The sequence below is a fragment of the Vicia villosa genome, linkage group LG7, assembly GCF_029867415.1.
Source record: "Vicia villosa cultivar HV-30 ecotype Madison, WI linkage group LG7, Vvil1.0, whole genome shotgun sequence".
Lineage (NCBI taxonomy): Eukaryota > Viridiplantae > Streptophyta > Magnoliopsida > Fabales > Fabaceae > Vicia > Vicia villosa.
Window position 1 is genome coordinate 77,106,145 of NC_081186.1, and position 21,289 is coordinate 77,127,433.

At 33.9% G+C, this 21,289-nt stretch overlaps 1 protein-coding gene across 2 annotated transcripts; it reads left to right on the forward strand.

Moving 5' to 3' along the window:
- The first annotated feature begins 8,675 nt into the window (after positions 1-8,675).
- On the forward strand, positions 8,676-11,663 carry LOC131620903 (protein REVEILLE 1-like). Of its 2 annotated transcripts, XM_058892088.1 has the most exons (6): positions 8,676-8,842; positions 9,351-9,434; positions 9,516-9,627; positions 9,758-9,819; positions 10,007-10,420; positions 10,666-11,663. In XM_058892088.1, the coding sequence occupies exons 1-6, from the start codon at positions 8,831-8,833 to the stop codon at positions 11,227-11,229; spliced, it is 1,248 nt and encodes a 415-aa protein (XP_058748071.1). In that variant the 5' UTR covers positions 8,676-8,830; the 3' UTR covers positions 11,230-11,663. The 2 variants fall into 2 exon arrangements, with proteins under 2 accessions (XP_058748071.1, XP_058748072.1); XM_058892089.1 differs by lacking the exons at positions 8,676-8,842; positions 9,758-9,819.
- The last annotated feature ends 9,626 nt before the right edge of the window (positions 11,664-21,289 follow it).

The window sequence follows — 21,289 nt, forward strand, 5'->3', positions numbered from 1 at the left end:
ATCTAAGAGCCCAAGAATTCTGATGGTGATCTTATGTAAAGCAGAAAGAACGAAGAACTCTTTAGAACATCAAACGACAAAAGAGTAGAAAAATAAACAAATATGCCTTTATAGATACTTCCAACATGAGATCAACATGATCTTCTACAACTAGGAGAGAAGCAAGCACTACCAATGATCCAGATCTCTTTGAAAGTCGTCCCAGACACTCAAGTGTCATAGGACCAGAAGAACATCATTATTGGCATGCGAAGGGCCACACGTTAAGTGTTCCTTATCGGGGAGACGTGTGGCACAAGAAATGAATTTAATGCACAATTTCCAATGCTAGTGGTGACCCATCACTACCCTTCATTTGGCCTAAAATACTCTTTGATATCGGGGCATGCACGACAAACCCTTTCCCTGCTCGGTATAGAAAAATGCTTGGGAGAAATTATTCTAAGTCGCCTAGAATGCCTAATAAGGAAGGCCCAAGATTAAGCGTTATTAAGAACCATACAATAGAAAGAAGGACCTTTGTATTCTCGAGCATAGATGATCCCAACCCCCCGCTCATCACACACCGTCCAGATCATTGGGATGATCCCCAACACGATACATCATATTTCACGTGATGCAATTATAACCGCCTTTGATATATAAAGAGGAGAAAACGTCGTTTTGTTGATAATTCAAATCTATCTCTATTTTTTTTCTATCTCTCATTCTCTCACTAACTTGAACATTAGAGTGTTAACCTTGCGGACACACTCTCGTGCCTCCGTACTTGAAAGTTCAGTGCACCACACAGAAGTCAAATCATCGATCCATTTCACATTTCTAGTTTCCTCGCAGAAGAGTTCACAAAATCCTTAGACTTTACTATAAAAAGGAGGTAAAATGTTAAATTACGATACACATAATCTTATATTAAAATACCTCTCATTATCGACGATTACTGACTTGGGCATTAGAGTGTTTGCAAGATCCACCTTCCCTCGATACTAGACCAAGCTTGGATTACGCCATCAAATTATCTAAATTTTGGTCTGGACACTAGGCCCATAAACAACCACTGTCCAACAATAATATGAAATTCAATAAAGATTACAACTTTATGAGAAAGCGGAGGATTGTCCAATCAAGAGTAAAGAGAATTTTGACGATGATTAATATGATGTCAAGCCGACGCCGTTAGACTAAGGATGTCACCATTTTGAATATAGTTAAAGAGAAGGTTCTAAGACCTCGAAAACAAGCATGAATATACTTTAGTAAAGTACTTAATCAAAACAAATGATTGAATGATCACAGTCAAATCACATAATAAATAATTTTCATACATTTGCCCCTTTTAAGAGATATTCTACACAAAAGATTATAAGTTTCCAAAACTCCATGAGCTTATTATAAAAACAAAGTGAAATGTCAAATTACGATACACATTTTCTTTAAAATTCCTCTAATTATTGAGGATCATTGACTTGAACGTCCAAATATTTACAAGTATTCTTCTTTAATATTTGATCAAACTCAGAATTGTTAATAAAAAATGATTTGTGATGAGTTTAATTATGCATGACTAACATAGTTGTTTCATCCCTGTGAACATCTCTATCCTAGCAAAATCAAAGTGTATTTATGATTTGTTTTCTCACACTATTCCTACTCAATTCAAACGTTTTAGTTGATAATTGAAGTCAACGAAAACCTAAATCACTTGATGCAATTTAAGAATAACAATCATCAAATTCTAACTAAACTTAGATTAATAAATCTAAGAGCATAAACTCAAGTAAATCAAAGTATGAAAAAATTGTTAACTTTTTTCTTTCACCAAATAATCAAAATAAAATCTGGTTTATTAGTGAACCGACACCATAGAAAATGGGGCATTAGCTAGCACAAGTACATATGGTTTGGCTTGTCTATGTCTCCCCACCAAATAATGGATTCATCGTATATAGAATATCTTTGTCTATAGACATATTGGCCCCTCCAACATTGAATTCAATTTCAATCTAGACTACAACCTTTCCACGTTACATTTTCCTCTGTCTATTACTCAATTAAAGTTTTGAAATGTCTTTTTTCTTCATAAAGTTTAATATCTCATCAACATTTCTAAACCTTCTTCATACATCTATTATTTTCATTTGTGAATATTTTCTTTTTGATAAATTAAAATCAGATATTTTTCATTAGTAAAATTGATTTTTTTTTTTAATTCTAAAACCGACTAAATAAAAAAAACTAATTTCACCGTCCGTTTGCAGAAGTCTTATTTAATATCAAAATAAAATTTTGTAAGAACTTAGAATAAAAGTTATTAATATCTAACCGAATTCGAACCTGATATCTTAAAAATATATGGTCCTAAATTCCCAATATCTTGTTGCATGTCGTAGAAGATCTTGGTCCAAACAAATCTAACACAACAAGATTAGTGTGTTCACCTAACTAATCCACACACACTCGTCCAATAAAAGAAAAGAACATGACACTTTTTTCTTTTTTTAATTTTTGTGTTCACCTAATAATGTTGTGGCCACAAAATTTTGAGATAAAAAAAAAACAAAAAAGAGAAGAAAATTATGTGGTGAGAAATGATGTTTATCTCTTTCCTTACTGTAACGTGGCGTGATTCTTATAGCTTTGGCGGCAAGTGGCAATGACGTGGCGAAAAGCGCGATGGGAGAAAGCGATTTTGGTTCTTTATAGTCCACAACTTGGTTTTGCTTACCATCGCTTTTCGCTTTTGCTTTTTCATCCGTTGAATTTTTAAAAAGCACTAGATATTTAAACACTTTTTCTTGTACACTTAAATATCCTCCTGGTGTTTTTTATTTTTGAATGAATGGTGACAATAACAGGTTGTAATAATTGATTATTTTTTCATTTATTTGATTGGTACGTTGCCCCACTTGTGTGTGACGCTATTTTGTAGAATCACTTCCCACTCGCTTATTTTTTGTTTATCAAGACGTTATCTTGAATTCTTAATTTTTAGATTTTGATATGTGTGAGTTTTAGTGTTAAATTTTCAATACAATTTTGTATTAGGTACTTCTGTTAAGAAAAACCTCCAGAAAAAAAAAGAAAAAGAAAACGATCATGATACGAGAACATAAGGAGAAAATTATAAAGTTCTAAAAAAAAAATTACAATGTCAAATCACAACTAGAGATTAATATTATGCAATTAAAAATTTAAATTTATTATACAATTTTAAATTTTATTTTCATTTATAAAATTAAACGATGCGCGACTTCTAAAATATATATTTTCAATAAATCTCAACAATATTCACATTAATTGAAAATAATATATAATTTTTCATTGTCTTTACGACAATCATAATTTAAAGAGAATTATAATAATCCACCATAAAGAGTATAATTTGAAACTTGTCTACATAAAACCTTGAGATGATAGGTGAGTGGGTTCTCCCACTTATAAATACTCAAGTCACAACCAAGCGCTTGGGGTCGAGTGACAAACGAGTCTCTGCAAAGGACGACATTTGGGGAATATCGAGTTCGATTCCTGGCAGAAACAACGCTTGGCCAGTGCACGTGCCTCTGTAGCACGAGCCGGATTAGTCGATCTACTAAGTAGGTCGGAACCGGTGCGAAAGCAAAAGAAAAAGAGCTCAATTCTCCACATATATAACCAATGTGGGACTCTAACTCACACTTGATTCTCAACACTCCTCTTCAAGTGGAAACTCCTCTTCCACGTATCTGTCGACTTTCAACTACATGTATATGTTGACTCTCTTCAACTATATGTATCCGTTGGCTTTCTTCAACTACAAGTAAGCCGGTCCCTTTCTCGAAACCTAAGACTCTGATACCATTTGTTAGCGCAACATCCAGGGAGGGTCGAGCGAGGAGCATTGTTAGTTTCCGGACTTTTTCCTTTAAGCAACAGACCTTTGTGGGAGCATAAATTTTTTACCTTTTTAGATTCATTGAATAATCGAAGAATCTAGTCTATATATAGATCGGATACATCAATTATTCAATGAATTTAAAAAAAAATTAAAATTTGCTTATAATATGAAACCGAGGGAGTACATCTTACAACACTCTAACACAAGATTATAAGATAACGAAAAAGAGAAGTCAAATACAAGCTTAATTATATAGTATTGGATTCCATGTTCCTTTACAAAACTAAACGATGTGGGATTTCTTCAACGTATATATTTTCAACCAATCCCAATACATTCAATTTCAGGCAAAATACTTATAAAGATAATTGCATGTCAAGGAAAATAACAAAAAAACATAAGTAAAAAATATAGAAATCACCGCTAAGTTAAGCCAATTAAAGATGACAACTGACCGAGTTTGAGCAAGATACTTTAGTACCTGTCTTAATATCTATGCTTAGAAGAAAGAAAATTGTACTCAAGTTTATATCCTTGTATGTATTAATTTTTATATTCATATTTGTATCATATGAGTACTTAAGTATTCATTACCAATGTCCATATCTATTTTTGCATATGTTTACTATATCTAAATTGTGCATTTTTTGTTCGTACTCTTGAGTAGGATTTAAATTTCCATCTATAAGGCCAACTAGGAGAAAATGTTTATTATTGTTATAGGTTGCTCATAAGGTCCACACATCAAGGCCCAAAAGCAACCTCTATGAAGGAAAACACCCTAAATGGGTACGCCCTCACTTAAGCTTGGAGCACAAAATTCTGACCTTTTGTCAACTTTCCACCCTCAGATCTAATCTAAGAGTAATTCGTAAAGACGCTTGATTAAGAGGAAGCACTTCTAACTGTCCGCTCTCTCTATATAAGGCTTGACACACACTGAGATCGTGATATTTTATTCATTCTTATACTCACACTTCTCCTCATTCATTCACTCAGTGATTTAGACGTTGAAATTCTAACCTTACAGATCAACTCAATCCGTCATACCGAAAACACGCTCCATTGCACCCGAGTCTTATTTCACTCTGTCATTAACTATTTCTAATTCTTGAACAATACATTTATAAATATAAAATACAAATTTGTATTACTATCATAAAACATAAGTAAAAAATAAGAACTTGAATTAGAAGTATTTCATAATATTAGTTGTTGAACTAACAATTAATTAAAAACATTTTAAAAAGTAGAAAAATAAAATAAAATATAAATTCAAATTGTTATGGTAGCGATATAGTTTAATCTACTTTTATCCGACACATCATAATTAATTGGGGTAGAATTTGATGGATCATCTATCAGACACTATGAAGTCTTTTAAAAGATCTATATCTCTAAATGATTTATAGGGTATAAGGACTATGGAAAGATTCCACCTTAGGGATGTATAAGATTGAAATAATACATATAATTCAAGAACCAAAAGATTAGCGCTCTCTTGAAGCTCACAAATTAAGTGAATATATGTAAAATGCTTATATCTAATTGTGGTAATGGTTATAGAATGACAATATCGTGATTACATAACCAAATTCTTCACTTAATCATCTTAATCTTTTACTCACAATCAATCAAAGAATAAAACATTTAAGTAATTGTTGTGAAAAACTAATAGAATAATTAAAAGCATTTCAAAAGAATTATTCACATGTATGGGGACAAAAGACATTGAGAATCAAAATATTAGCAAAATTATCTCTTTGTGCATTAAGACAATAATCTAACTTGGCAGAAGAAGATAAAGTAAAGATAATGAACATAATAACTTATTTACCCAGTTCGTTCAAACAATCTGCTATGGGGTGATAACATCTTTCTGGTTCACTATACTACCAAATGTTGTTACAAAATAATACAGATGCGTTACAAGAAAGTGATCATCCACATTTCTAAGAAAAAATCTTATTTTCTACTCAATTATTTTTTAATATCTCCAACTCACTATATATAAATCACTTAAGCCCAACATGTTTAGAAGTGTTTCTCAGTCCCCTTAGATATCTCAAAGGATTTTCCAAATTCCAAGAACACGATCTTAATATTTTATCACTATCGTTTTAAGATTACCACTAGGACTCTCAAACCCTTATCTCTGTCTTCGATTTAAAAGTTATGAAGGTTTTAATAAAAATAATTCAAAGATATCCATATTTATAATTGTTGAAACCTAATAGGTTAATAACAAGTCCAAAACTCAACATATTAACGAACGAATCCATGAGCCTACATGAAAAAGCCTAAAACACACAAACTAATGAGTGGAAACTCATTACCACAGACTAAATTGAATCGCCACTTGCCGCCCGTCCTTTATTGATGACAACCTCTTCCACAACACGTCCCTGCGGTTTCAACACTTTTTGTTGACCTCTTGGATGCATTTACATCTTTTTGGTTTCTACAATTTCGAAATATATTTTCTTTCCTTTCATCACTTAAGGTTTTAAGACATACTTCAACAATCTTTACCTTGAATTAAAATTGTGGCGATGTCAATTTAACCATCAACCACCTTGTTATTATCAACCATGTTGGATGACTATTCAACAATATTGATCAAGTTCAAGTCACACTTGAACCTTGATCTTGCCCCTTGCATCAACTTGCTCGAAACTACCTTTTCTGATTTAGTAGTCAAACAAGCTCATAAATATGGTTCTTCAACCATCTTTGACTCCACCTACTTTTGAATGCCTCCCTAAAGGTCTATATTTGTGAGTTTTGCAACCATTCAACTACATTCAAAGCATACCACCTAAGACTTGCATAAACGTTCCTTTGAGATGGTACAATTTTCCTCTTTTTCTTATCATAAGTCAAATGATAATCAAAGACCTTGGTAATCATTTCCTTAATACTAATAGTATCCATAATACAAACCTCCACCTCAAAATAAGTTTTTTCCGCTATAGTTTTTAAAATCTTCATCCTTAGGTCTTTATCATTCTTCCCCTGATGAGACTTACTGAAAGTAATACATCTATGATTGATGAACTTCAAGTCTCTAGGTTTTACTTTGAACAACTCATAACCCTTCTTACCTCTTGGATATCCTTTATAGACATAATACACAACTTTACCATCAAGCTGAATTAGCTTAGTTTGTAATTTAAGCTAAGTTTTGAAGACCTTAAAAACAAATTAGGTTATTGTCTTCCTACTACAAACCTTTGTAAGTGTTTGGAAGTTTATTCTTGTAAATGAATACTTGCCAATCAAGTAAGCGACATTGCCACTAGCCTTATCCAAGAAACTCAATGACAATTAAGCAGTCACGTGCATTTTTATCCTTTATATTTTACAAAGCTCATTAAAGTGCTTTGAAACAATCTCCAGGCATCCACCATGCCTTGAGCTCAAATCACACAACATGTTTTTATTATAAAAGTCTTCACTAGACTATGATGAATGAACAACATTATTGAGACCTTCTAAAATAAATAAACCACTTATTTTAGATCCTTTAACTATAATCACCTCATTATGCAAAATCTTCAACACCCCATGTTCAACTCTAGTGCAATAGAATGAATCATCAAACATGCTTATAGATAACAAATTTTGACTGAGCTTTGGAATATACCTCACATTATGAAGAAGAAACTCACGATTTTTAACACATGTGATAAGAGCAACCCGAGTCCATGACCCAACCCTCCTTAGTCTCCAAACTCGACACCATTAATGCACTAACACTCTCATAACTACCTTCAATAAAGACAAATGCAATATGAACAATCATTGTTGCTCGTCTTCCTGGAACAATCCTCATGAAATGATCAATTATATATTAAAAAAACATTTTATCCTTAACTTATTAAACCCCCTTAATTTGAACATTATTCTACAGTCATTTTTTTTTTTTTGGGATACTTAAATCTTTACCAGTATCAGTATATTGCTCAATGGGAAAGAGAGAAGTACTATAATCAAGTTATAATAATTTTATAAATGCTGTAGTGGTTACCATATCTAAGTTGAGATTTGCTATAATAAAGAATATCAACTTAACTTAACATACATATTGCATTATACATAAAAATCCAATTACTGAAAAACGCAATCAGTTTTTTTCATTATAAAAAAGAAATTATTATTTTAAGAAAAATGTAACATTTTAAATAACAAGTCCTTCAATATACAAAAAATATGTGGTACAAATAAATAAATAAACAATTATTGAAAAAGAACCGACGAGAACATTTCTTCAAAAAAGTCAAAAACCACATAAAAAAAAGCATTTATCTCTACAGTAGTAGCTGGGAAAATAGTAGCCACGCATTAAATTTGGACACTTTATTAGGTTTCACAGCACAACACAAACTGCGAGTAGCGTTGCCACATTTTTCGCCGCGAGTGTTCTTTCCTTCCCCAATTATCCACAATGAGCTGTGTATTGTATTATTTTCCGTCCACCCAATCACAAAACGCAACAACAGATAATATAAATAAAAAATCTAACATTATTTTACCACCATTAGATTTAACTGAACAAAACTTTTAACGGTTGGATCTTGATTTCGATTTTGAAACACTAAAAATAGATGAAGCAGCCTAACGCCACGTGGTTAGGCGCTCTTTTTATGTGAGCCACAAGATCCCATTTAGTTCTCGACATTTCTATTAAAGAAAATAAAAATGAAAACTTTTCTTCATCGAAAACAAAATTGAAATCTGACGTGTCACTATTTGGTTGCTCCTTTTATATTCCACCTTCAAAAGTCTTTTTCTCACTTCGCTTTTTTATATCTTTCTATCCACACTTTCTCCTTGTTAAGCTTCTTCCAATCTCAACCATTTTCTTTCACACTTTTTCCTCTTCTGGTTTTTGTTTTAAATCTCTTTGTTTAACAAGAATATTTGATTCTGTTATCACCGGATTTTGATTTCATGGCTATTCTGGTATGTATTATGTAACTACAACTTTCTTCTATGTTTTTTAATGTAATATTATTTTATATTTTAATCTATACTCAATTTATTGAGGAATCGATTGAGATTTTTATTTTTATTTGATTTTATTTTTGTATTCAAATGTTTTATTTAATCTCTGATTTGTGTTTGATTGTTAGGTTCTATTTTTAGAAAAATGAAAAAAATTGTGATTTGGTTTACATCTTTCTTCTGGCAAACATGAGTAGATTTCTATAATTAGAAATATTTATAGCTAGCCAAACAAGGCCTTAGATTTGTAACTAACTCTGCTGAGTCAGCATAGTTTAATTTTCTTCTGCTGTTTTTTATCAATGAAAAAAAAAATCTGGTTGGGGGTTTTGGCTAATAAATTCTTTCTGGTTATTATTTATGATTTTAAGTTCATTTAATTTTTCAATTATATATATTTTTTAATCATTTTCTGTGGTTGTAGCATATAATTTAACTAATTATTTGCTATTTTGATCTGATGCAGGGTCAAAAAGACGGAATGGATTCTGTTATACATGTACACAAACTACTTGATCAATTTTCATGTGGAAATGACCATGCTTTGAAGGTTTGTGAAAAAATCTTATTTTATAACCTTTGATTATTTTGTTACATATGTTTTTAATCAAATTTTTGTAAATTTTTTTAGGTAAGGAAACCATATACTATCACAAAGCAGAGAGAGAAGTGGACAGATGAAGAACATAAGAAGTTCCTTGAAGCTTTAAAGTTGTATGGCCGAGCCTGGCGAAAAATCGAAGGTATTAGTAGTTTCGAATTTACATATCTTAGAGAATAATATCATAAAGATTCTTCTTGCAAAAGAGGTTGAATTTATGAATGAATCAGAAAATTTGGTCTGAGTTTTTGGATCCTTTATTTTCACCACAGAACATGTTGGCACAAAGACTGCTGTGCAGATTCGAAGTCATGCTCAGAAGTTTTTTTCTAAGGTTTATTGATTTATTCTAATGTCAATCATATATACCTATGAATAATACACCATAAACTATATATATTAGGTGAAAATTTATGGTGAATGACCCTAGGAGGTGCTAAATGCAAACTTCCTTGAGGTTGAAACTTGAGAAGTGTGCCTTGAATTCACTATTAACTCTTTATTTCGACTTTAATTTTCAGATCAATCGAGACACCAATGGGAACGACACAACATTGGTGGAGTCAATTGAAATTCCACCTCCACGACCGAAGCGGAAGCCGATTCATCCTTACCCTCGTAAACTAGTAGAGATGCCGAAGAATGAAATCTCCAACTTGGAACAGCCACTGATGTCTAATTCTCTCGCGTCGTTAGATTTTGGTCAAGAAAATAGCTCGCCCAAGTCGGTACTATCTGCAGTTGCTTCTGAGACCCTTGGTTTCTCGGATTCAGATACTCCAACCGGAAGTTTGTCGCCTGCCTCATCCATCAGTGCCGTCGAAACCAGAAGATTTCCACTTCTTGAGACCAAATCTTCATCATCTGAAGAAGATATGTCTCTGCAAATAGATGAACTGAATGCTGATTCAGCACATGATGAGCAACCTATAATGGTATTTCTTAAATCCTAACCTATTTCATTTTCTCAATTACAATTAGGTTTTAAAAACCGTCTACAAACACTATTATGTGAGAAACATCATAGTTTTTGATGCATCATCATGTATTTGACTGCAATTCTTTGCAATACAAAAAGTTGTCATGCAACTGCAATTTAAAACCTCAATATCAATGTCACTATGATAATATGTTTGAGGTCACATGGTTTTATATTCTTATATTGGTTCTTAATGTGTAGAAACCTGAGCCTTTCTTGAAAGAATGTGTCGTTACTAACGACGAAGCAACAGAAGAATCACCTTGTCGAACTCTCAAACTTTTTGGAGCAACTCTAGTAGTAAAAGATACATGTCAACCTTCATCTGCATCAACGGACACATCCAAGCCGATACTTGCTTTGCATCAGCAACTTCAGGGTGAAAGTTCTGATATTGGTGTTGCAACTGTTGTTCCTTGGTGGACTCTTTCCCACAGTTCAGCCGTTAACAAAGAACCAGAAGAGAAACATCAACATTCAAATCACGCAGAATGTGAAGATAAAGAAATTCAAAAGGAAGGATCTTCTTGCGCTGGTTCTAATAACACTAGTTCAATCAATGATGGAGAAAGCAATGAAAGATCTGAAGATCAAGCCAAAAGTGATCATGTGCAGTACCTTGTTGGCCAAAGTGAAACAGTGAGACTTAGAACATTTGGGAGAGGGTTTGTGCCATATAAAAGATGCATGGCAGAAAGAGAAAGCCATAGTTCAACAGTAAGAGATGAGAGGAGGGAACATCAACGTATAAGGCTTTCTTTATAGCTCCCTCCCAATGAGGTTTTCTCTAAAGCTGTTTCCATTTTATAGATGTAAATTGAAACCATATGATAGAGCTGTGTCTGTTGCTGGATTACCTGGGTAGTAAGAAAAGAGAGCAGAAATTTTGTCATCTCTACTGCATTGGAAATCCATTAGAAACCTTCTTTTTCTGACATATTGGGCTACATAACTCCCCCCTCCCTTTTTTTACAATGGCCAAGTGCTAGGCTTTTGTATTTCTTCAAATTCTTTCTTCTACTACCTACTGTGAATTATCCAGTTTTTTTTAGCTTATGTCTGTTTTCCCCCTTATGTGTGCTTATTGACATGAAAGTGTAAGTTACATATTGGGTAAGGCTTTAATTGTTCATATTTTCTGCAATTATCATTGACATGAAAGTGTAAGGTTACTTATTGGGAAAGGCTTTAATTGTTCATATATTCTGCAGTAATAGATATAACATGGTGATAATATTGTATAATTGAGATGAATAAGAATTGAAGAATGAGAAAAATGAATTAATTACATTACAAGAGCTCCATCCCTTAGTATATGTACAATGCATTTATATAAAATTTAGGATAACTAACTAGTTCTAATCGTACTAACATACTTATAAACTAGTCCTATTATATACATTAACGTCCCCTTTAAGTTAGACTATTGATTGAACATAGATTCAACTTAAACACAATAATAGAAAGAGCAGGAAAGCAGAGACTTGGTAAAAACACCGGTTAGTTGAGATGTACTGGGCACACAGGCAACATATGGGTAATAATAGATCAATGTGTTTACTTCAGTCATAAAAAATAGGATAGTAGGATTGTGAGCTAGATACATAGCATATTTGGTATCACAATACATAATTGCTGGATAGAAAATTCAACTTTAAAATCTTTAAACAAATATCACAACCATTGGAGCTCACAAGTTAGAGAAGTCAAAATTCTATATTAAGCTTCAATGGAAATTGAGACACAATGTCACGTTTCTTGGATTTCTATGAAATAAGAGATGAACCAAGAAAACACACAACAACTTGTTAGTGATTTTCTTGTTTCAGGATACCTTGTACAATCTGAATAAGCAAAGCCAAATAGTTTTATTGGACTAGAAACATGGAAAAAGATGCCTTTTGTAAGAGCAAACTTTAGATATTTGAGAATTCTGGTGGCATCTGTATAATGAGGAGCAAGAGGACTGAAAACAAATTGCCCCAAGAAGCATATATCATGTTTGGTATGAGTCAACTAAATTAGTTTTCTAATAAGTCTTCTATAAGAAGATGAATCTGCCAAAGGCGTTTCTTGAGTACTAGACAACCTGGTAGTAGGATTGAAAGAAATATCAAAAAGACTTAGTTGTTAATTAAGAAACTTGAGTCCTTTAACGGTTTAAGAGTATACTTCCTTTGATTACAAAGATTCCTGCACCATATCTTGAAATTTCCAAGCCTTAAAAAATCTAAATTTATTAAGATCCTTGATTTTCAATAGTTGGTCTAAATGTTTCTTAACCACTTGGATCTCATAAATGGAAATTTCAACCACACTTTATATAAAAGGAATGATCTGATTGAAATCATTGATAGCCTAAAGAAATCAATTGAAAAGAAAGTTTGGAGTATTAATATCTAGTGGTCTCTTTTAAACCATAAATGAATTTATGCAATTTGCACACTTAAGTACCCAAATCAATGATAGGATATCTAGGAGGAAAATACATGTAAACTTCTTCATTTAATTCAACAAAAAGAAAGGTGTATTTCCTAATAGGTTGTAGAATGTCTTTCAGGTCGTCACAATGATTTTTTCTTCTTCAAGCGTCTTCACCACTATTTCTTCTATATATACTTTGAGGTTTACCTTATTTATTTCGAGAATACAGAGTTCATCATCTGGTACGTAGCTCTAGAATTTTTTATGTTGAAATACATCACATCATAGTAATTTTTGTAGGTGTTAGTCATGAAAGTGGTCTTGCACGCGTTCAAAGGATTCATCTTAATCTAGTTGTATTTTAGTAGACGTTCATAAAACTCAATATTTTTAACATGAGTGCCATCTATTAGTCTATCAATGTTGGAAAAAGAGGATGGATCCTTAGGACATGACATGTTTAGGTCAATGAAGTCAACTCACCTTTTTCACTTTTTCAGGAAAATAGATTTATGTTCTTCTACATTAGGCGAACTAACTCTTCCTCCTCGGTTTCCACTAAAGAAGTGTCAAGTTTTGTGGTTTGAAAGTTTTGGGTCTGATTTGAAATTCTTTAAGGTCTTTAATGGGAATTTAATGTCTTTTAATACGCCTCCCTCAAGTCCAAATATATAAAGTCGACAATGTGGGTGTCTGGTCTTGGTGGCCGATTGTTGATTATAGTTATAGTTTTATCTTAAGACCATCTTAATAACATTTCCTCTTTTGACCTCCTTTGACCTCCTTTTATAATCGTTCCTCGTGAATTGTCTAGAGGATACTTCAAGGTGAGGTAAAGTACGAATAAGACTTATCCTAAAATGTTGAGTGTCAAGTGTCCAATGATTATATTCTATGATGAGAGAGCACTAACTATGAGGTACTTGACTTTTACGATTTTCACATTACCCCTAACCTAAAACTGTTTTGATGGAGATGTATCCTTGGACCTACATTTTCTCACTTGACAACCATATTAGAGAGCCTTTAAAGGGTTGTAAGTGTTCAGGGTCTAATTATAATCGCTCAAAGGTGTCATAGTAAAGGAAGTCAACATAACAACTGGAATCTACAAAAATTTGCTTCATGTTCCGGTCAAACATTTAGGCTCAACTAACCATAGAGTATACTTGTGGGAGAGGATTCCAACTAATTCTCTATTAGAGAAGGTAATCCCGAGAGCACTAGACAAATCAGGTTTTATGGGAAATTCATCAACATGCATTATTTGGCGAGCTTACCTATTGTGTGAGGAACTCGACTTCCCACCTCCAATAAATCCTCATGTTATGGTGTCTAAAGGATACTTCACGACGAGGTAAGTGTGAATAAGGTTTCTCCTAAAATGTTGAGTGACAAGCGTCAAATAATTATATTGTATGATGGGAGTGCGCTAACTATGAGGTACATGACTTTAATGGTTTTTACATTGTCTCACACTCCAAAAATTGTTTTGATGGAGATAAATCCTTGAACCCACGCTTACTCGCCAAAGAATCCTATCAAAGAACCTGTAAAGGGTTGTAAGTGTTCAAGATCAAATTATAATGGCTCAAAGTCCTCCTAGTAAAGAATGTCAACATAAGTGTTGGAATCTATCAAGACTCATTTTATGTTTCAGTTAAACATTTGGACGTTGTTGAATGCAGTATAGGGCAAGCAACAAAAAAGTTTTGGAAATATTGATCCGGGAATTATCGTCCTCAGAGATGGAGAGATGCCATTCAACAGTTTCTACGGTTTCGAGCTTTGGTTTGAATGAGCAAAAAGTAAACAAAGATATAGACAGAAAAAGAATAAACACATTCTTAGAAGAGAAATAACTTATCAGGAATGTAAATATATTCACTCTTCACAAACATACACTTACCAACCCGTTATACTCAACCTACGATACTCATCTATGTCATCACGTATCTCTCACATAAGCGTCCATCTCTGGAGCACAAACGAGATCATCTCACAACTAAGGTTATCTCTAACGCGAAGTCACGAGAACATCCGTATTCTCGCGTCGGCGATCTCTCGCGCGCCGCTTAAACACGAAAGCATTAAGAACAGATACAAACAGTGAATGCTAGCTCTAAATCTATCTCTAGAGTTCAGAACCAACAGATTATCATCCTAGATAAGGATTCAAGAAGTTTATCTCTAAAGCACCCCAAATCCCCAGCATAGAGCAAAAATCCAGGATAATATCAACACAGATTTGTAAAGCAAGTTAAATATAACATTATAATCGGTAAATATACATAAGATTCAAGTAAATATACAAACAAAACCCAACCAAAGAGAAATACACAAAGAAGAAGAGAAATGAACCGAAAATCTCCCGGTTTGTCAGCTCCGTTCGACGCTCAATCCACCCCCGATCATCCAAATGCAACCTCCGAAGATGTTTTCTAAGCCAATTCTACCCTAAGAATGAAGTTGATGGTGTTGGGACTCAAAAATACCCAAACCATGACCTAAAAATGTGATTTTGGCCCCTTTTAATGAGCTGCTGTCTTAGCAGGTCCGCTTAGCGGACCCCCTCCGCTCAGCGGACTCAAAATTGCATCCAGATGCTGATTTGCTCCGCTGGAGCTCCGCTCAGCGGACCCCCTCCGTTTAGCGGAGTCTGCTAAAAATCAGATTTTGTTTTCGCCATAACTCGAGAACCGTAACTCCGAATTGCGCCCGGTTCGAAGCGTTGGAAAGCTTATTCAATGCTCTATCCAATAATTAATGAATGGAAACCAAAATGATGATTTTTGTCATCCTTATTTTGAGTCTTTGGAAGTCCGCTTGACAGTGGCTAAGCGGGCTTTCACCAAAATAGCGAAATCGAAGCCGTGCCTTTGACACTTTATTCCTCAAGGCTCCAATAAGCATGAATACCTATAAAAACAAAGGAAAAACTATCAAATGGTATAAAAGTATATGAAAATACAACTATTCACAAAGTATACGTATTTATACATAAAACGGGGAATTATTCAAACGGTATTAACAAAAGTATCGATAAGTGCCACTATTTACATACTCAAAACATCGACATTTTGGCACTTATCAAACTCTCCCCAACTTGAAACTTTGTTTGTCCTCAAACAATGTCAAATAAATCAAATAATCAAAAGTAATAAACCAAAGAATTGTGAATCAACAAGTTTTGAAAAACAAAAACAAATGTATGGTTCAACACAAAAACGTATAAACAAAGTAAGTACTTACCACTATCCTATAACGACAACATGTAAACGAAACAAATCCTAAGTACAAAAAGCATACAAAACATTCTAAAACAATACAAGCTCACATCATGAATCACAACTAGCAAAAATTCATCAATGGATGAAGAACACACAAAGGTGAAGGACTTTTAACACTCATCCAACAATCTTGCAAACAAAAGATTAAATTATGCATTCATCCAAAAATCACATTGAAGATATAAAAGCAAGAATCACAAGGGCTTTTCAAGGTTGTAATGTGGCTTGGTTAACAAACAAGGGATATATCCTAAGGCTAATCGAAACAAAAACTTGCCTAAACCTAAGGGAGTGATCAATCCACCAAAGATTCAAACAACAAAATCTCGATTAAACTTCTTCCTTATTCCAAGTTGCCACAACCAAAACACCATACTTATAATTATTCGCTTCTTTTTTCTTTTTGTTTTTCAAAACTTTTTCACATTTTTTTCTTTCTTTTTCTTTTCTTTCTTTTTCACATTTTTTTCTTTTTTCTTTCTTTTCAACCTCATAGTAACAACCAAATAAGTAGCAACCATTTCTCTCCCCAACTTGAATTCAACCACACCATCATATGAATACTCCATACTTTCTAAGGCAAGGTAAAAATTCATACCAAAAATCATGGTTGAGGGTTCAAGAAAACAAAGAATCAATCATCCATGCAAAAATGAGAACTAAACACTCAAAGATAAGTATTTAGCAAATACAACATGGACATTGACAAAAAGGCTCAAAAGGGTTAACAAATGATCACACACTCACAAGGTGAATTGACTATTTGGTTATGGTGGTTGTGCTCAAAATGAATCAAAATGCCTTGATCCTTTTCATGCTTTCATAAAATCAACATAAACAAAAGATTAAGCATAATAAAATCCAGTTAAAACAAAGATTGTGGCCTCCAACATATGTGAATAATGGAAAGCTTCCTCACATTTATGGTTTGGGAACTAAAGTGATTCAATCAACAAGCAAGTAATGCAAAAGAATGAATTGTATGGTAATTGTACAAATGAAAAGTTTCTTAAACATGTTATGCTATAGAAAGCGATAAATGAGTACCTTGAATGATACAACTTCAAAAACAATACCCTACCATACATACGCAAGTTGAAACACTCAAGCTTTGGAAAATCACCTCAAAAATCTTCGAATTACCGAACAAAATTTGAATCCAAACAACCAATAAAAGAATTAGAAAAACAAAATTATTATCTACTAGTAATTAGCCTTTGTGAAAGTGGGAAAAAGAAGGGAACCAAGTGGAATAGGAACCCCACTGGTACAGAGCAGAAAAACAAAATTCTGCTATGCTCGCTTAGCGGAGCTGAGCTCGCTTAGCGGGCACATCAAAACTCAGAAAAATCAGAATTGCACCAGCTGTTTCAATCACTCGCCACTTCACCTAAATACCTCATAAACAGAAATATAAACAACATTTACAACCGTTGGGGTGCCTCCCAACAAGCGCTTGTTTTACGTCGTTAGCTCGACGCCTTTATTGTTTCGGTGTTTGGAAAGTAGCCTCCTCTCGTCATGCCATGGTGACGTCTCACCGCACAAGCCTAAAGAAAGTGTCCTAACCAACCACTCAACAAACGTTACGGGTACAAATATATACAATGATTAAACAAACATAAAAGAAAACGCAAGTATACAATTATGTACACAAACTAACACATATGCACAAGTATGGAACACAAACAACTATTATCATACAAAAAGAGAAAAGTTATTAAATGTTGGATTCACAAGTTGAAAAGTGAAGATTTGTTATTAAAGAGCTCATCCGAGATCAACATGTTTCACCAACATTCACCAATAAAAGTATACTTATATGTAACATATACAAGTAAACTTATATGGTGAACATAAACAAGTAAACATGCACAAGTAAATATATACAAGTGAAACTATACAATATATACGATATATACAAAGCTCAAAACCATGAAAACTATTGCGATGCAATCCAAACAACCATCCCCGGCAACGGCGCCATTTTGTTGAATGCAGTATAGGGCAAGCAACAAAAAAGTTTTGGAAATATTGATCCGGGAATTATCGTCCTCAGAGATGGAGAGATGCCATTCAACAGTTTCTACGGTTTCGAGCTTTGGTTTGAATGAGCAAAAAGTAAACAAAGATATAGACAGAAAAAGAATAAACACATTCTTAGAAGAGAAATAACTTATCAGGAATGTAAATATATTCACTCTTCACAAACATACACTTACCAACCCGTTATACTCAACCTACGATACTCATCTATGTCATCACGTATCTCTCACATAAGCGTCCATCTCTGGAGCACAAACGAGATCATCTCACAACTAAGGTTATCTCTAACGCGAAGTCACGAGAACATCCGTATTCTCGCGTCGGCGATCTCTCGCGCGCCGCTTAAACACGAAAGCATTAAGAACAGATACAAACAGTGAATGCTAGCTCTAAATCTATCTCTAGAGTTCAGAACCAACAGATTATCATCCTAGATAAGGATTCAAGAAGTTTATCTCTAAAGCACCCCAAATCCCCAGCATAGAGCAAAAATCCAGGATAATATCAACACAGATTTGTAAAGCAAGTTAAACATAACATTATAATCGGTAAATATACATAAGATTCAAGTAAATATACAAACAAAACCCAACCAAAGAGAAATACACAAAGAAGAAGAGAAATGAACCGAAAATCTCCCGGTTTGTCAGCTCCGTTCGACGCTCAATCCACCCCCGATCATCCAAATGCAACCTCCGAAGATGTTTTCTAAGCCAATTCTACTCTAAGAATGAAGTTGATGGTGTTGGGACTCAAAAATACCCAAACCATGACCTAAAAATGTGATTTTGGCCCCTTTTAATGAGCTGCTGTCTTAGCAGGTCCGCTTAGCGGACCCCCTCCGCTCAGCGGACTCAAAATTGCATCTAGACGCTGATTTGCTCCGCTGGAGCTCCGCTCAGCGGACCCCCTCCGCTTAGCGGAGTCTGCTAAAAATCAGATTTTGTTTTCGCCATAACTCGAGAACCGTAACTCCGAATTGCGCCCGGTTCGAAGCGTTGGAAAGCTTATTCAATGCTCTATCCAATAATTAATGAATGGAAACCAAAATGATGATTTTTGTCATCCTTATTTTGAGTCTTTGGAAGTCCGCTTGACGGTGGCTAAGCGGGCTTTCACCAAAATAGCGAAATCGAAGCCGTGCCTTTGACACTTTATTCCTCAAGGCTCCAATAAGCATGAATACCTATAAAAACAAAGGAAAAACTATCAAATGGTATAAAAGTATATGAAAATACAACTATTCACAAAGTATACGTATTTATACATAAAACGGGGAATTATTCAAACGGTATTAACAAAAGTATCGATAAGTGCCACTATTTACATACTCAAAACATCGACATTTTGGCACTTATCAGACGTTAATAACCATAGGGCCATATTCACGGGAAAGGATTCTAACAAGGTCTCTATTAGAAAAGATAATATCTGGAGTAGTATACAAATGAGGTTTGACGGAGAAGTCATTAACATGCATTATCTGGTGAGCATACTTATTGTGTGAGGAACTTAATTCCCCATCTCTAATAAATCCTCATGTTATGGCTGCTCCTAACATGTTAAGTGTCAAGCATCACACAATTATATTGTATGATGAAAGTGCTCTAACTACAAGATACTTGAATTTAATACTTTTCATATTGTCTCTTACTCCAAAAATTGTTTAAAGGGTTGTGAGTGTTTATGATCAAATTATAATCGCTCATATCATCCTAGTAAAGTATGTCTACATAACTGTTGGAATCTTTCAAGACTCGCTTTATATTCTAGTTAAACATTTGGACGCTAATAACTATAGGACCATACTCGTGGGAGAGTATTCCTAGGTGGTCTCTATTATAGAAGGTAATCTTAGGATCAATAGACAAATAGAATTAGGTGGGGAAGTCATCAACATGTATTATTTGATGAGCATACTTGTTGCGTTACCTGTTGCGTTAGGAAATTGACTACCCACCTCCAATAAATCCTTGTTTAAGGTGTAGTTCTAATATATTCCAAAATTTTTGAAAATTCTGCACACAAATTTATAAAACTTCTCTGAAGAAGAATTTATTACATCATTCAAGCTTCAATCATGGGGTTTCACTATTTATACTTGATCATTTTCCCATTTTAACTTTTGAATTTTGTTTTTTAATTTTGACTTAAGTCTATCTCTCACATTTTTAGTTATATGGTACTGACACAATAAAGAAGATAATGTAGGAATTTTGTCCGAAATCGAATTTATTAGTGAATTATCACGATCAATGACATTTACTTGTGGCGTATATTATGCGAGTCCTCCAACAAATTGCGACATAATTCTAAAGCCCGAGTTATATTATTCACCTTTTCACATTCCATAAAAGTAAAATCAATTGAATACGTCATCTATGTAGAAGTAACACTAACAAATTCAAACAAAGGTAGTATATATTTGTTGGTCTTATGCATTGAATCTAGAGCTGTCAAAATGGGTCAGACTCATCGGGCCGGCCCATAAGCCCAATAATTTAGCACGAGCCGGGTCGCAAAATACCTTAAAAAATACGACCCTATTTTTTTGGGCCAGCCCATCAGGCCTATGTTTTTCATGGGCCGGCTCGGGCGGGGCCAAGTGGGCTTCAGATTAGCCCATTAAAAAATATTTTAGTAAATTTTGGGGGGGAAATTTGAGATAAGATATGATTGCATAAATGTGTTTTCAAGTGATAAAGAAAAGTTAAAGAGGATGAAGATATATTTTCAAGATGATGCAATCGAGGAAATTGTTGTGAGATGAAGAACAAATTTGACAAGTATTGGTGAAAATTTGATAAGTTTATGATGATTCTCCACTTATGTTATGTAGCTTTTATTCATTACATCCTATTTATGAAATTAAAACTATAATATTGAAATACGGGCGGGACTGGCCCATTAGGGTGCACGGGCCTTTGAAAAATAGGCCAGACTCATTTTATGTAGTCCATAAAGCAATCGGGTTGGGCTGGATCAACCCATTTAAATATCTTGGTCCATCGGGTCGAAGCAGGCTGGGCCGGACCGATCCATTTGAAAACTCTAATTGAATCTAT

Coding starts and splice junctions, on each gene's coding strand:
- LOC131620903 (XM_058892088.1), top strand. Junction 9,435..9,515: donor GAAATGACCATGCTTTGAAG/GTTTGTGAAAAA, acceptor AAATTTTTTTAG/GTAAGGAAACCATATACTAT. Junction 9,820..10,006: donor CTCAGAAGTTTTTTTCTAAG/GTTTATTGATTT, acceptor TTTAATTTTCAG/ATCAATCGAGACACCAATGG.